The sequence below is a fragment of the Callithrix jacchus genome, chromosome 1 (assembly GCF_049354715.1).
Source record: "Callithrix jacchus isolate 240 chromosome 1, calJac240_pri, whole genome shotgun sequence".
Classification (NCBI taxonomy): domain Eukaryota; kingdom Metazoa; phylum Chordata; class Mammalia; order Primates; family Cebidae; genus Callithrix; species Callithrix jacchus.
In genome coordinates, this window is record NC_133502.1 from 7226467 (window position 1) to 7243765 (window position 17299).

At 36.1% G+C, this 17299-nt stretch overlaps 1 protein-coding gene across 5 annotated transcripts in view; it reads left to right on the forward strand.

Annotated features, from left to right (window-relative positions):
• The window catches only part of GPC5 (glypican 5), a 1444351-nt gene that overhangs the window by 39729 nt on the left and 1387323 nt on the right, over positions 1–17299 (forward strand). For 4 of the 5 annotated variants that reach the window (XM_078365958.1, XM_035275332.3, XM_054241627.2 and 1 more), the window contains exon 2: positions 4048–4209. The exons of the other annotated variant lie outside the window; for it this stretch is intronic. In XM_078365958.1, the coding sequence (XP_078222084.1) occupies positions 4048–4209 (162 nt within the window). The remainder of the gene's footprint in view (positions 1–4047; positions 4210–17299) is intronic. 5 annotated transcript variants of the gene reach the window in all.

The window sequence follows — 17299 nt, forward strand, 5'->3', positions numbered from 1 at the left end:
TCCTCTATTGCATCTTTCTTCTACCCTGTGCCCTGCTCTGATACTGTGAAGATCTTGTGCCTATTGCTAGTTTCTCCCCATACTGTTTGTGTTTTAAAGTTTGTGGGGAAATCATGTCATCTAATTTTGTTTTTGTTTTTTGGAGGTTTGTTTTCTAGTTCTATCTGGTTTTATGTGGGGATTTGGAGAGAGTGAAAACTCTACTGCCACTGCCCCTGCCCCTGCTACCTTTATTTCCAGAATGCTTCTTGATGTTCCTATTTTAACACATTAAAAATATACAAGCAGGTAGATATTTGTAAATTTCTTGTGCTAGAGAACAGAAAGGAAGACATATTAACCACTACTGCTGCTTCTGGGTGAGAATTGAGAAACACACCCACAATTCTGGTTGGAGTCTCCTTCATTGAGGCACATACTGTTTTATTTTGAGTACCCTGTTTCTTTTGGAGTTCGATTTTACTGTTTAGAAACATGACTGCAACTCCAGAGCCTGGGTTGTGTACTCTTGCTGTCTCATAGAATTCTGGGATCATGCTATGTTCCTTGAAGCCAGTCACCAACGTCTTCAGATACCTCTTTGGGTTATCATGTATAATAGTATCTGGGTTTACTCTAGCTTTGCTTTCTTATGATGCCTGTGCTATTTACAATAGGGGCCTGGGCTTTTTTTTCACCCAAACATCTTATTATGCCCTTTGTGCTGATACTGTGAACAAAATGTAAGAGGTGGTTCTTTCCCTGAGGGCTTTATTCATCTTGCCTGTGTTTTGGACTGGTGTAGTAGTAACTAAGGGAACACATTTCCTGTCAACTCTTTTCCCTTCTCACTGTGACCCCAACTCTAAATTGTTTAAGCATAACTTACAGGTGATACTGCTGGAAATGCGTCAAGGAGAGAGAAGTCAGTCTTTGAAGTATAGTCTTGATTTGGTTTGGAATTTAGTTTAATGTTGTCATTACAAATGTCCGAGATTCTACATGAAAGACTGAATTAATCCATGCAGACCATCACCAACTTGAGGAAGGTACTTATGCTAAGGTGTCTAGATTGCTGTAAATGCGTACTCAGTGACTGCTGAGACATGATGGTTTCCCTCTTACGTCACATTTAGAATCGCAGTTGAGGCAATTTGTCACATCTAGGTGTACTTTCTACCATTTGAAGTTTGGGAAAAAAAGCAAATGGGACCTCTATATATTTTAGCCTATTTTATTTTAAATAAAACTCTGGATAATTATTGACCTCAAATTTATTTTCTTGCAACTTACCAAACAGATACCTTCTTTCAAAACAGAAGTAGGAAATGGCCAGTTTTGTCTATAAACAAACTGTTTACAGACTTAAGACAGTTGTTTTCCTCTCGGTGGACTCAGGATGAGGAATATAGCTTGGGAATTAGCCTACCTGTTTCCAGACACCAGCTCTACCATTTTGTAGTATGTAGGCATTTGATGCAGGACAGTTTTCAAGCCTCTTTATGCTTCCATTCCTCATATGTAAACTGTAGCAGTAATGGCACGTCTATCACAGGGTTGGTGTGAGAAATGCATAGGTATGGCAGATTCTTAACTATTGGTTTAATGAATGAAAATGGAGTGTTTATGATGTCTTAGGCAATGCACTGGGCAATGGGGATATGATCATTACCAAAAGATCCTCCATGTGGAGCTTTACAATATGGGTCAGGGGACTAATTAATTAGTAATTACGTTAAAGAGTATAACACTGCAAGCATGCTAAGTGCAATGGAGAGGTATGTAGCTCTCCAGGAATGTGTACTAGGGGCTTGAGCTGTGTAAGGGCTTAAGGAAAGTTTCCCTTGGGAAGACTGAGTGAAGATCTAAAGAAAAAATAGTTGAGGATGAAATAAGTGAAGGTTTGCTGCATGTGTGCATGAGAACAGTTAGGGTAAGAGTGTCTGAAACAGAAGAGCATGGGGAATCTGTGGCAGACAGAGCTGGTGAATATGGAGAGCTGAAATAAGGCCGGAGTGTGACGGGAAGAGTACAACGGCCAGTGTTTCAGGACATGAGACTGGAGAGGGAGAGAGGAAAGGAGAAGTCACCACTTGGGGGTCTTCACAGGCCATGGTTAGGAATTGATCTAAGAAAACAGTGTTAGATATTTAAATTCCAAAGAGGTATTTGCTATGATCTGCTGTTATTGTTCTTTTTATGCCTCAGCAGTCTTCCTACACTAAATATGTTTATTTACTTTAATATTTATTCATTGGTTCTTTTCCCCAATCTCTATTATTGCTTTTCTCTGAATGCTAATTCCTCAATCCTTCCGGAATAAAGCTCAGAAGATAGCTTTGTTTTCTTTCAAACAATTTTACTGTTTGAACTAGAATTTGCTCTTATGTAACATTAGGTAAGAAAGTGAAAAAGAATTGCCAAAATGTTACCTACTGTGACACTTATGAATATTTTATGCTTCTTAGCTTTTGTAAATGCCCAGATTCTGTCATTTGTTATTTGTGTGACTTAAACAAACCATAGCCGAAATTGTTAGAGATTTTGGTGTCCTATGCTGACAGGAAGCTCAGAGTATTTTCATCTGACCCAGAACCAACTTTTGGAAATGTGAGACTTGAGGCCAACTCTGTGTGAAAAAGTAGGAAGAGCTTGAAAGGTGGCTGATATGTGCACGCATTTTGTGTGTGTGTCTGTGTGCATGCACGTATTTTGCTGATCTCAAGTTGGTTGATGAAGAACTAATGTGGAACCTGTGAAACTCCCAGAGATTAAGGGCCACAATTCTTCTTTTCTAAAGTAAGGAAATAAACGTATTTTATTAGGCCATGATGTAAATAAGATTGTCCTGAGCTTTACATATACTCTGGTAGCCTTGGAATGCCCTGCGGCTCACATCAACTCCCTTCATCAGGGTTTCCTCTTTCGGCACTAACTCTCTGTAAAGATGTGGACAACTTTTCCTCTTTGTCCTCTAGCGTATCTGCTGTGCATAAAGATGCTTGTCCTGGGTCCCTACCAGGATGAGAGCTTAGTGACACTAGCAAAGGTTTTTTTTTTTGCAACCATAACTCTTTTTTTTTTTTTTGTTTTTTGAGACGGAGTTTCGCTCTTGTTACCCAGCCTGGAGTGCAATGGCACGATCTCGGCTCACCGCAACCTCCGCCTCCTGAGTTCAGGCAATTCTCCTGCCTCAGCCTCCTGAGCAGCTGAGATTACAGGCATGCACCACCATGCCCGGCTAATTTTTTGTATTTTTAGTAGAGACGGGGTTTCACCGTGTTGACCAGGATGGTCTCGATCTCTTGACCTCGTGATCCACCCGCCTCAGCCTCCCAAAGTGCTGGGTTTACAGGCTTGAGCCACCGCGCCCGGCCTGCAACCATAACTCTTACATTTCACGTATTAATAACTTTGCATTTCATGTAATCTGCATCTTTACAGGATTTTTCTAAATATGATTGTACAACTAAAAAGTGCAGTTAGTGGTGGGAACTATCTCTTGCCAACTACATAGTGAGTGGAATCTTGGATACTGAGTGGGCCCACAGGGGACTGATCTCCTAGCATGTCATTATTGCAGAGATCGCCTGCTTTACAAGCAGCACAAACAGCTGAGAAATAGGGTGAATTTTTTGACCTGTATGTGATATTCAAAATTCAGTTTCATTTTCTTATGAAAAGCAATTGTTTTAGCCCACATAGTTATCTATAACATATTCCAAAAAATTTTGGCTGAATTGATAAAATAAGCACAAAAAGTCTTTTTCTTGATCGAGCTTTGTACTTACATAATAATTAATTTACTTTCTATTGAGTGGACATACTTAATATTTGACCAAGAAGTTAAAAAAATATTTGAGCAAGGAGTTCATGGTTTAGAATATTTTGTTCACGGACTGTGTTGATGGGCAAGAGATCAACTTTCTTATGGCACGTACTCTAGTAAATCAATTCCTCACATAGAACCTGAGTTCTTTGTGTGCAGGACTGGTCATAACGCCTGATATATAACATGGAATACTTGTTAAATGGACAGGTAATCATTCTGAAAAATGTGTGTTCCAGGACCTGATCTTCAGGTTTGCATATCCAAAAAGCCTACATGCTGCACCAGAAAGATGGAGGAGAGATATCAAATTGCATCTCGCCAGGATATGCAGCAGTTGCTTCAAACATCCAGCTCTACCTTAAAGTTTCTAATATCTCGAAATGCGGCTGCTTTTCAAGGTAAGTGGATCTTGAGTCCTGCAATTAAGGACCAGCTGTGTTATGTAATTTGCCTAAGATAATTACACTGGCAAACTTGGCTGGGTTTATTTCCTTGCATTTATATAATATTACGGTATAAAATGAGGTTTTAACATTTTCTGTCATTTAAAACTTGTTTCTGAGGTCATTGTGGGCATATATATTGAGTTGTTGGACTGTTATATTAGGGAAATGATCTCTGGAAATATACATTGCTATAGGGTTCTTCCAGACATGCCAGTATTCTGACCCACAGCTGTACTTTAACATGAACAGACATAATTATTAGATTTCATGGAAAAGTTCTATTAACGTAAAATATTGTTTTTGACCAGGAAATTATAGATTTATCTATTATTTATTTATTTTTTTGGATGTCACGTACTTTTTATTTTTAATTTTCCTCTAAGTTCTGAGATACATGTGCGGAGCGTGCAGGTTGTTTACATAGCACCTATCAAGCTGTCATCGAGGTTTTAAGCCCTGCATGCATTAGGTATTTGTCCTAATGCTCTCCCTCCTTTTACCCCCAACTCCCCAACAGGCCTCTGTTATTTGAAGAAATACCTTTAAAATGTTTCCCTGTAACCTCATATAGTTTTCGTAAGAACACCAGTGGAATATGTCAAAGTGCAAGCAAGTCTGATAAATAGTAAAATAGGAAATGTTAATTGGATGTTTACGGGTCAGTTAAGACCAGAACTCAACCTTAATTCAAGCAATATGTTCGGATATAAAATTAATGGGTTATAAAATTACAAGGCACACTGAAAAATAGATGATCTTTTTCTTATTTTACTTATCTCTTCTATAAAGTTCCTTAATACTACAAGAAAATAGCTTAATTTGTTTTTCCTCTTATAAAACATTAGCTATTCTTATATGACTAGAATGAAAATGTCTAGATTATACAGCTTTTCAAATGATTACTTTTGTTCAATGCAGAATATAACTTCTGTTTGTATTCCTTTTTAATATGTATGTTAATATCAATCTATTTAAATAATTTGCATTGTGTACATGTATAACTAAATCACAGAGCTCTTTAATTTTTAAAATGATAGTTATTAAATAACATAAGTGCAGTAAATCAGAATAAAATTTAAGTGAAAATGTAGTTTATGATGAATTAATGATTTATTTGTAGAAAGTATGAAATGTCAGATTTTAAGGTATTATTAATTTAGCTACTTTTTTAAGAAGGCTTACAAAACAACTGTTTTTCTGTTGTAGGATTTATTTATGTGAAACTGTTGGAGGAAAATTTACTGATATACATTTTAAACAGAAATTTGTGATTTAGCTTTAATCATCTACAGAAAATTATATTTTCTTCTCATGAAAATGATAGTATGTATGATATGGAATACAGATTTTAGAGACCATCACGCAGTGAATAGTCTGCCCAGTCTGAGCAGAACAGGGAGTTTCTGGTGGGTGGTCATATGCTTAAAAGGTGAACTGGATTCATATTGATTCTTGGGTATGTGATCAAGATAGAGCATATTACATTCAAAGGGTTAGGAAACCTGGAACATTTAGACTTTTAAGATGGATTGAGGCTAGTGAAAAGTTTTAGTGATATTGCTGAAAGCTCAGTGATAACAATCTCAGTAGTAGAAATATATGTTAAGGAGATCATCTCTACTGAAGTATCAGCTAATTTTATGTAAACATTTGTTTTCTGTACTAAATTATATCTGTTTATTAGGTTGAGTTTTGCTACTTAAAAATTAATTATAAAAAGTATAGAGACATTCTTAAATATAATTTTTTAAATGATTTCTTCCTTAGTAGATGTCACATTTTATTTAAGAATCACAAGGCAAGACAAATTTAGAAGAAATTTGCCTAAAGGCAAACTTTGCTGGAACCAAATTCCCCTGTAAGAATACCCACTTTTATTGAATTGAGTAAGTAGCTTTAGGCTTATTTCCATAAATGCCAGATTTAGGTGATGGGGAGGAAGGCAGCAAACCACACTGATATGTGTGTACCTATGCAACAATCTTACATCTTCTTCACATGTACCCCCAAACCCATAAAATATATATTAAAAAAAAGAACCTTAAATATATATGCCAAAAGCAACAGGAGATATCAACTTGCCATATCATAAATGAGCAGGCTACCATATCAATAAGCAAAATGCCCTCCATCTAGTGTCTGTGCCATTAAAATATCCAAAAACAATGTAGTGTGTTTATTTTTATAAGAAGGAAGCAGACCACACATTTTCTTGGGAAACAGTCTATTTAAGAAAAATTTAACAGAGAAATCAATTAACTTCTCAAATGATGTAAGTAGATTTGCCACATTTTGATCTTTTAGTTTTCAAATAGTTCATTTATATTTCCTAGTTCAACAATGTTAATCTGTTTTCCAAGTTATATTGTAAGTTGTAAAAGACATTGGACTGGGATGTAGTATGGTCTCTTTCCTCATGGACCTTATGGGGCCCCATGGAAACATATTTTTTTGGAGCAATCCTTTGAACACAGCCAGTGAGGAGGGTCACTTGGGTCTGTGGGTTTAGTGGAGCACACACTACCTTTAGGTGAAGGCTTGGAGGTTAGAAATGCATGAGGAAGCCGTGCTGACGTCTGGTGTTAGAAGAGACCTAAGGTTATCCTGTGTGAAATTCACCCTGAACTCTGTAGTCCGCTGCCTATGTATATTCCAGTTAGGCTAGAATTAGCTTCTAGGACAACTCTTCTATTTTTTTTTTAAAGAAATTTATTTGTGTTTGCTTCAGCCACATTTTCTTAAAATGAACAAAATAGTAAGATAAAAATCTTTTATTTTTTATTTATTTTTATTTTTTCTATTATTATTATTTTTTGAGACAGGGTCTCACTCTGTTGCCCAGTCTAAAGTGCAATGGTGTGATCACATGGCTCACTGCAGCCTCAACTTCCTAGGCTCAAGTGATCCTCCTACCTCAGCCTCTCCAGTAGCTTGGACTACAGGCTCATGCCACCTTGCCTGGCTAATTTTTGAAACTTTGTAGAGATAGTGTTTGGCCCCGTTGCCTAGGCTGGTCTTGAACTCCTGAGGAATGCTGGCTTTGTCACAGTGCAGGCAGTAACTGTTCTTCATTTTCAGGGGCTTAATAATGTTCATGAATAAAGCAGAGATGCCTGGGATAATACGTGTGTTTGTTTCCCATTGGCGGTTTTGCGATAAGATTTCCTGCTTTAAAAATATTCTGGAAACATTTGTTATAAGTGTTGTGTTTATTTATATATGATAGTGTGGTGTGACATGTGGAGAGACAGGGGAAATTGACAGAGAATGTCATCTTCTGTAAAGAAGCGGCTCTTATCCAACTTTCATATTTTTCAGTTTTTAAATCTCCGTTCAAATAAGATAATGAAATTTAGTTTTGTAATTTATAACTATGCAAAAATTCTAACATGACTTTCAAAAAATAAAAAATAATATTTTGAAAGACACTATTGGAAGCTTGTGTTTTGTTTTAATACTGAGAAAATAAGGTTAAAATGTTATATCTTTCCTCAGAAATGAACCTTTTCTTACTTCTTTGGACTTCGATATGCTCATATATTTCTAAAATATATAGTAGATACTAAGTCTTTATTCTGGAAAATTTCCAGTTATATATATATAACTGGAAATATATAATTCTATAAATGTTATTCTAGAGTTTGACTGTAAGTGACATTTGGAATACAAATTATTTAGCTTTTTTTGGATTTTGTTCTCTTGGCTAATTAAATTTTTATTCCTTGATTATATGTTTTTGAAAGATTGGCAAGCCTGTCCTCTTGGGTTAAAATGTTAGATTCAGGAATTTATTAAAAAATAATTCCTATTTTTAATAAACTGTAGGAATATGCTTGAAATTAAATATCTTATTTTAAAAAGGTGAATTGTGAATATGAATATAACATGAATTTTCATCCTTTTTGCTAATAGATACTAGTTACTGTAAAGTATATAGCTATTGTATAGCTGCTACTGTAAAATTAAAGTATATTTAAATATGCACACATATAGTAAAAGACATAGAATATAGTTAATATTCAAATATATTAATATGAAGGCAAATAGATTAATATAGATGTTAATATCAAGCATAGAGTACATTAATCTTATTTAAGTCACTTCAGCTATGCTTTGCAGAAGTGGACAATATTTAAAGTTTTTCCTAGGAAGGATAAAGGTGTAATACTATCTCTAACACTATGCATTACTTGATCAAGGTTAAAAGAACAGGCAGCCTAGGCTGGCAGTGTTGACGCGGCTTGTTTGTTTCTATCTCTAGCCCTGAGAGCAGACACACAGCAAATATAATTAAATTAACTGTATGAATGAAGGAATAAATGAATTAATGGTACTTAGCAAGAAAATGGTTCAGAAATGAGAGATTCCTTTCCTCTCTTCTTCCCTTCCTCCTCCTCCTCCCTTTCTTTCATTCCTCTGTGTGTCTTTTGAGGACTTACTGGGTGTCAGCATCATCAGGTACTTAGATTGTATACAGTTGTTGTCAAAATGTTAAATCCATTTTGCTTTTACTGGATCACTCAGACTCCTAATATTCTGACATATTTGTTAGTTTATTAAATTCTAAACTGGAAAGAGGCACAGGATAGTGTTTATGTCAATGCATTCTGAACGAACTGCATTCTTTTCCTTGTTCAGTTTTAGGCAGTGCATGGTTTAGTGTGTTATCTTGTGAAATGTTAAAAATTGATTCTTTTGAATCTGTATGAGCAGGCTGATACTAATTATGAGAAACCAAGCAACTTTTCTGTTCTAGATTAAAGTTGCAAGAGCCTAAATTACTTTTCAGCTGGAAATAAAGCTTGCTTCACAGGAAATAATATCCATAGTAGAAAAATATTAACTATAGATCTAAGGTCAGGCTTACCTTTTCCAAGTTTTATTAAAACTTTAGGAAGTAAACTTTCAGTTGTTTTAATTCTGACAGATGATATGTTATGATAATATCACCTATGGCTATGGTAATCTCATCTAGCAAGCACAATAATTTGCTTATAGCTGATGAAACAGTTATTGAGTTTAAACAAACTTTCAGTTAAATCTTTTCAATGGAAAAACTATACATTTATTGGCTAGATGAGTTAACATTTAATCAGATATTTATCATTTTGCTATTTGTTTGTAAATTTTGAAACTCTGAGCAGATACCCAGCAAATATAATTAAATAAACTGCATGAATAACTGAATGATTCTTAGCAAGAAGATGATTCTGCAATAAAACAAGAGATTCTCTCTCTCTCTCCCCCTCCCTCCCTCCTCCTTTCTTCTTCCTTAATAGTAGCTTGTATCTGTTAGCATAAAGGAAGAAAATATATAAATATTTTCTTATTCTCATTCTCAGGTCACCTGCTCTTTTTTTATTATACTTTAGGTTCTGGGGTACATGTGCAGAACATGCAGGATTGTTGCATGGGTACACACATGGCAACGTGGTTTGCTGCCTCCATACCCCCGTCACCTACATCTGGCATTTCTCACCATGTTATCCCTTCCCGACCTCCCCACTTCCACTTCCCACTGTCCCTCCCTTGGCCCCCGCAACAGACCCCAGTGTGTGATGCTCCCCTCTCTGTGTCCATGTGTTCTTATCGTTCAACGCTTGCCTATGAGTGAGAACATGCAATGTTTGATTTTCTGTTCTTGTGTCAGTTTGCTGAGAATGATGGTTCATCCATGTCACTACAAAGGACACGAACTCATCGTTTCTTATGGTTGCATAGTATTCCATGGTGTATATGTGCTGCATTTTCTCTGTCATTTTATTATCAATGGGTATTTGGGTTGGTTCCAGGTCTTTGCTATTATAAACAGTGCTGCTATGAACATATGTGTGCATATATCCTTATAACAGAATGATTTATAATCCTTTGGGTATATACCATTAATAGAATTGCTGGGCCAAATGTAATTTCTATTTCCAGGTCCTTGAGGAAGTACCACACTGTCTTCCACAGTGGTTGAACTAGTTTACACTCCCACCAACAGTGTAAAAGTGTTCCTATTCCTCCACATCCTCTCCAGCATGTGTTACCTCAGATTTTTTAATGATCGCCATTCTAACTGGCATGAGATAGTATTTCAATGTGGTTTTGATTTGCATTTCTCTAATAATCAGTGATGATGAGTGCTTTTTTATATGTTTGTTGGCCTCATGTATGTCTTCTTTTGAAAAGTGTCTGTTCATATCCTTCTCCCACTTTTGGATGAGTTTGTTTATTTTTTTCTTATAAATCTGTTCTGTTCTTTGTAGAGTCTGGATATTAGCCCTTTGTCAGATGGGTAGATTGCAAAAATTTTTTCCCATTGTGTTGGTTGCTGGTTCACTCTAATGATTGTTTCTTTTGCTGTACAGAAGCTCTGGAGTTTAATTAGGTCCCATTTGTCTATTTTGGCTTTTGTTGCCAATGCTTTTGGTGTTTTAGTCACCTGCTTTTAAAAATAAGGTATTTAATTTCTCAAACTCCTGAGCTCAAACTCTGTTGCTCAAGTAATCCTCCAACCTCAGCCTCCTGCACTGGGACTACAGGCATGTTTATATTCATTTTATCCTGTGCAGAGTGAATCATGGGGATGATTCTTGAAAGCTACCTATGTGTTGACTAAAGGACAGTACATTTGGGAGTTTATAGCTAGTTACATTTTTGAGATTAATCTGTGTATCTATCCATCCCTTTATTCACTTAATTTGATTTATAACATTCATTTTTATAAATATGTAACATTTACTCATTCTTCTGTTGATGGATATTTTAATAATTTTTAACTTATTTTTGTACTTAAAATGTTGCAGTGAACATTCTTGATCATATCCCCATGGGTGCAAATTTTTCCAGGGTTCATGCATAGAAGCACAGTTGTGGTTTATAGTCTATGTACACTGTTTACTATATATTTACTAAAATTGCTCTTCTAAGTAGCAAAACCAATTTAAACTCACCCTAGTAGTTTGTGTGTGTTCTCATATTTTCACATTTTTCCCAGCACTTAAGTATTGTCAGAATTTTAAAAGTTTTGCTGAACTGATAATGATGTTGTATCTTATTTTCTAAATGTGTGGTCCTCTCTGATTATTAGGGTGTCTGAATATCTCTTCACATGCAGTTCTCTATATTTCTTTGTTTTCCCTTATGAATAAATCATATCAACATGCATAAACACTTAGAATTTTTCCATTGAAAAGATTCTGTATGTATTTAAAGTTTCTGTCCTAGCTACATATATCACATTGGATTTCTACATCTTAAACTTTTGACTAAAGTAATTCAAATTTCTTTTTACATGCTATAGAAATCCAAGTTCCCCACATGGTTTCTGCACCTCCCAAGGCTTGTGGTCACATGGTCACTCCTACCTCTGCTCCTTGCTTTTTAAATATTTGCTGTTGTCTGCCTCTTTCCTGTCGTATTAACTGTATGTGATTTTCCCCTCAATTTCCAGTCCCCAAAACATACACATATGATATACATGCAGCCCATCTCATGATGTATGTGTAAAATGACTTTTATGAAATGATGGCAATAGAGGAAGACAAAGTCTAAAGACTACATGCTTTCAGTAATTTCTGATTGCATGTTGATTTCTATTTTTGCAAATCTTTTCCAGCCCTCCAGCATCAATGCATGAAGCTACCATTCTCACATCAGTCACTCTGGCCCAGAGATCTCCCACTCTTGTGTGTTACTCTCCTCTCCTCCCGAGGTGGTGAGATAATATATCTTCCAGTACCTTGCATTTATTATGTAAGCATAGAAATATTAAATAACCACCACAGGGCTCGGAGGATGAATGTAAACAAAATGTTTTTTGATCATCCTGTTTGTTAGATACTTTGGGAGCAACGATTTTTCCAAATCAAACATACGAAGTATAGTGATCCTGTATAAGCTATAGATAAAGTGTATAATCTTTGTATTAATTAATGAGTTCATTTTATATTTTCAAATATGAACTCTTTTTTTTGCAAAATGTTAACTTTTGCCATCTGTGGAAAGAAAGAAACAGTTATTAGCTTCTTTTAAAACAGAACTGATTTATCTTAGGAATATTTGCTTTAAAAATCAATAATAATCTGTAAAGTTAATAATTTTTTAAGTTCCAAAATATATTATAGTTAAATTTTTGTTTCTTATTTCTTATACTAAATATTTTAGGAAAAAATAAAATCAGCTGAATTGAAAGAACATTTTTTTAAATTAATTAATTAATTAATTGCATTTTAGGTTTTGGGGTACATGTGCAGAACATGCAAGATAGTTGCATAGGTACACACATGGCAGTGTGTTCTGCTGCCTTCCTCCCCTTCACCCACATTTGGCATTTCTCCCCAGGCTATCCCTCCCCAGCTCCCCCCCGCTGTCCCTCCCCTATTCCCCCCAATAGAGCCCAGTGTGTAGTACTCCTCTCCCTGTGTCCATGTGTTTTCATTTTTCATCACCTGCCTATGAGTGAGAATATGCAGTATTTCATTTTCTGCTCTTGCGTCAGTTTACTGAGAATGATGTTCTCCAAATTCATCTATGTCCCTACAAAGGACATGAACTCATCATTTTTGATTGCTGCATAATATTCCATGGTGTATATGTGCCACATTTTCCCAGTCCAGTCTATCATCGATGGGCATTTAGGTTGGTTCCAGGTCTTTGCTATTGTAAACAATGCTGCAATGAACATTCGTGTGCATGTGTCCTTATAGTAAAACAATTTATAGTCCTTTGGATATATACCCAGTAATGGGATTGCTGGGTCAAATGGAATTTCTATTTCTAGGTCCTTGAGGAATCGCCACACTGTCTTCCACAATGGTTGAACTAATTTACACTCCCACCAACAGTGTAAAAGTGTTCCTTTTTCTCCACATCCTCTCCAGCATCTGTTGTCTCCAGATTTTTTTAATGATTGCCATTCTAACTGGTGTGAAAGAACATTTTTATAGATAATTTGTAGAAATATGTATCAAGGGAAAATTATAATGTAAATATTGTGTAGTATCATACTCATTTTGTAATTTGGTATTTATGAATTCTTTAAAAATGTTTACACCATGGAACAAAGTTTACCATTGTATTGTTAACGATACATAAAACTTGCATGCTCTAAAAAGTGAAATTCTGAGGGTTTTTGTTTTGTTTTGTTTTCTAGTTTAGCCTTGTGCACTTAGTATCTGAATATGGGTTTTTTTTCTGCAAATGATATCAACTAATATGGTATCAACTAATACATTTTGCAAATACGTGTTATGGAATTATCATTTCTATTCAGTAAAATGTTTTAATATTAAAAGCAGGGTATTTCCCTGTTTATAAGAGGCTGGTGGAAAGACAAAGACTGAGGGAGCATTTGAATATATTTATTTACTTTATGTAAATAGCAAAGTTACAGTAAAAATGAATAATAATTATATTACAAATTATTACCAACCTATAACTATTATAAATTCTATTAGCAAGTTTTGTTGAAATATATCTTGATGTACTACATTCCTTGCCAGCTTTTCTGGTAGGGTTTTTTTGGTAGCTATTTTTCAATCAAAATATTTAGTTTTTGGAAGCATGACTTACCCTGTTAAATATCCAATGCAGCTAATTACTTTAAAAAATAGTACTTTTAGTATTTTGAGGTCTTGTGGTTTTATGTTTTTTAAAGACCTGTTGGTTAATGACCACATTAATTAGTTTTATAAGAAAGATAAAATAATGATACTATTAAAATATCTGAGACGTTATCTTAGAACTCAGTAATGTATTTTTCCCTTTTACTTTATCAAGAGATGTTAATTTACATTTCACCATGGTTATTATGTGGCATATAGCAGATGACAGCATTTTGTTCTCCCTTCTGCCTGTTGTCAGAGCACTCAGTTTTTGGGATGACCACACTGAATGACCATGTGCTTAGGGACAGCGCACCCTGCCACAGCACAGGGGATGATATGAAATGGAAGTGTGTATGTGGTTTGAAATAGTTATTGTGGGAAATAGAAAAGGTAATTAACTAAAACCAGGTAGAAGGTTAACATTGGAGACAACTAATTAATAGTAAAACCTGTATCTATGATGGTGTGACTGCTTTCATTTGTATCCTTTCCTAGTGCCTAGGGAGAAGGTACAAGTAGAGGAGTGCTGACATGCGGCTGAGCAGGTACAGTGGAAGGTTGAAGGTGGTGGGCTGCCTGCATCCACCACCTGCAAGTGCCTGCATGTGCTGGCACTCTTTTAAGTACTTGGATGCATTGGTGAATGAAACAAGCATCCCTATCTTGAGAGCTCCCATTTTAATCAGGGAAGATAGAAAATATACAAACTTAATACAGATACAAGTTAGTATATATTAAATGTTTGGAAAAATATAGATCAGGGTGAGGGGGATGGAAATAAGGGCAGCAATTTTAAATTGGATAATTAGGAGAAAAGTGGTATTTCAGTAAAAATTTGAAGAGAGTGAAGGAGTTAGTCATGTGGATATCTGGGAGAAGCACATTCCAGGAAAAGGAGATGGCCATAAGGTAGAACTGGGCTTCTGCTGTCAGAGGAATAGCAGCAAGAAGGCAGCATTTATGGAGGATAGGAAGGCTGATTGGAAAGGATATAACAGGCCATGGGGGCAGGTCTTTTGGGTCCTCTTAGGCTTTTATTCTGAAACAGGAGTTTTTATCATAAGTGTGGTTTGATTGTAAAATAATCATTCTGTCTTCCCACTGCCAACATTATACTGAATGGGGAAAAGTTGAAAGCATTCTCTGCTGAGAACTGGAGCAAGACAAGGATGCCTACTTTCACCACTTCTATTCAATGTTGATAGAGAAATGGTGAAGAAACATGAAAAAATGCTCAACATCATGAATTATCAGGGAAATGCAAATCAAAACTACAATGTAATACCACCTTACTCCTGCAAGAATGGCCATAATTAAAACATTAAAAAATAATAGATATTGGCATGGATGTGATAAAAACAGGGCACTTTTAAACTACTGGTGGGAATGTAAACTACCCTGATTACATTCATCCAGCATTACCACTACTAGATATCTATCCAGAGGAAAAGAAGTCATTATATGAAAAAGACTGTGTTTAAAGCACATGTTTAAAGCACATGTTTATACACATGTGTTTATAGCAGCACAATTTGTAATTGCAAAAATATCGAAGCAGCCCAAATGCCCATCAGTCAATGAGGGGATAAAGAAAATGTGGTATGTATATATGTGTGTGTGTGTGTGTGTGTGTGTGTGTATATAAAATGGAATACTACTCAGCCATAAAAAGGAACAAAATAATGACATTTGCAACAACCTAGGTGGAGTTAGAGACTATTTTTTCTAAGTAAAATAACTTGGGAATGGAAAACCAAACATTGTATGTTCTCACTGATAAGTGGGAGCTAAACTATAAGGATGCCAAGACATAAGAATGATACAATGGGCCAGGTGCAGTGGCTCACACCTGTAATACCAGCACTTTGGGTGGCTGAGGCGGGTAGATGGACTGACATCAGGAGTTCGAGACTAGCCTGACCAACATAGTGAAACCCTGTCTAGACTAAAAATATATATATATAAAAATAGCCGGGTATGGTGGTGGGCACCTGTAATCCCAGCTACTTGGGAGGCTGAGGCAGGAGAATCACTTGAACCCAGGAGGTGGAGGTTGTGGTGAGCCGAGATTGTGCCATTGCACTCCAGCCTGGGCAACAAGAGTAAGACTCCATCTCAAGAAAAAAAAAAAAAAAAGAATGATACAATGGATTTTGGGGACTCGCGAGGAAGAGTGAGATGTGAGTGAGGGATAAAAGACTACATTGGGTGCACACTGCTTGGGTGATAATCTCAGAATCACCGCTAAAGAACTTATGCATGTGACAGAACTCGGCCACCTGTTTTTTAAAAACCTATTGAAATATATATATAAAAAGGAAGGTTTTAGTGAGCTATGACTGCACCACTATACTCCAGTTTGGGAGACAGAGCAAGACTCTGTCTTAAAAAATGATAAAACGAAATTAGAAAAATAACAAAATAAACCCTCTATCTAGTTATCTAATATAGCCTACAGAAAAGAGGCATCACAATCACTTGTGACTTGGGTGTCTGCAGTGGAGGTGGCAAGATCTGGTCAGCTTCTGTATCTCTTGTGATCCTTAGCGGGCCCTGAACGTAGTAGGAAAAGAATTGAAGCCAAGGAGGGCCGGATGATGGTAAAATATATTAAGGTTGCCTCTGTGATGGAGGCTCCTGGAGGGTAAGGGATTAAAGAAGCCCAGGCTGTAGGAGGGGCTTTCACGTGGACTTTGGAGTCTCCAAGTCTCTGCGTAGAGTTGGAGTGAGACAAGACTGTGGCCTGTTTCTCCAGAGTTCTCAAAAAAGAAGGACATTGGTTGGTGTGACAGAGACATCCAGTGGAGGCTAACCTTATACAGGGTAGAAAAGTAATTAATGGTCTTGGAAGAGTTAGGAGGTTTCCAGTGTCCCTCTACTGTCTGGCTCTGTAAAGTGATAGAAATATTTCTGTAATAGAAAATGAAACACCGCATATTCTCACTCATAGGCGGGTGATGAAAAATGAGAACACATGGACACAGGGAGGGGAGTACTAAACACTGGGGTCTATTGGGGGGAAAAGGGGAGGGCCAGTGGGAGGGGGAGCTGGGGAGGGATAGCCTGGGGAGAAATGCCAAATGTGGGTGAAGGGGAGAAAGGAAGCAAAACACACTGCCATGTGTGTACCTACGCAACTGTCTTGCATGTTCTGCTCATGTACCCCAAAACCTAAAATGCAATAAAAAATTAAAAAAAAAAGAAATATTTCTGTAATAAAATACATCTAGATATGAAAATAAAATTGATTTTGGTATCATTCACAATTCTACACAATGAAACATATTGCCAATATTTAATATAATTTATAAGTAAAGGGCATTTAAGAAATAATGCAAATAAATAAAATCAACTTTGAACATTGAAGGGGGAATATGTGTAATGAGGTGGCATTCTATAAAGTTATATGATTAAAATCATGAGTTTGTATATGAGAAGTTTGTTTTCAC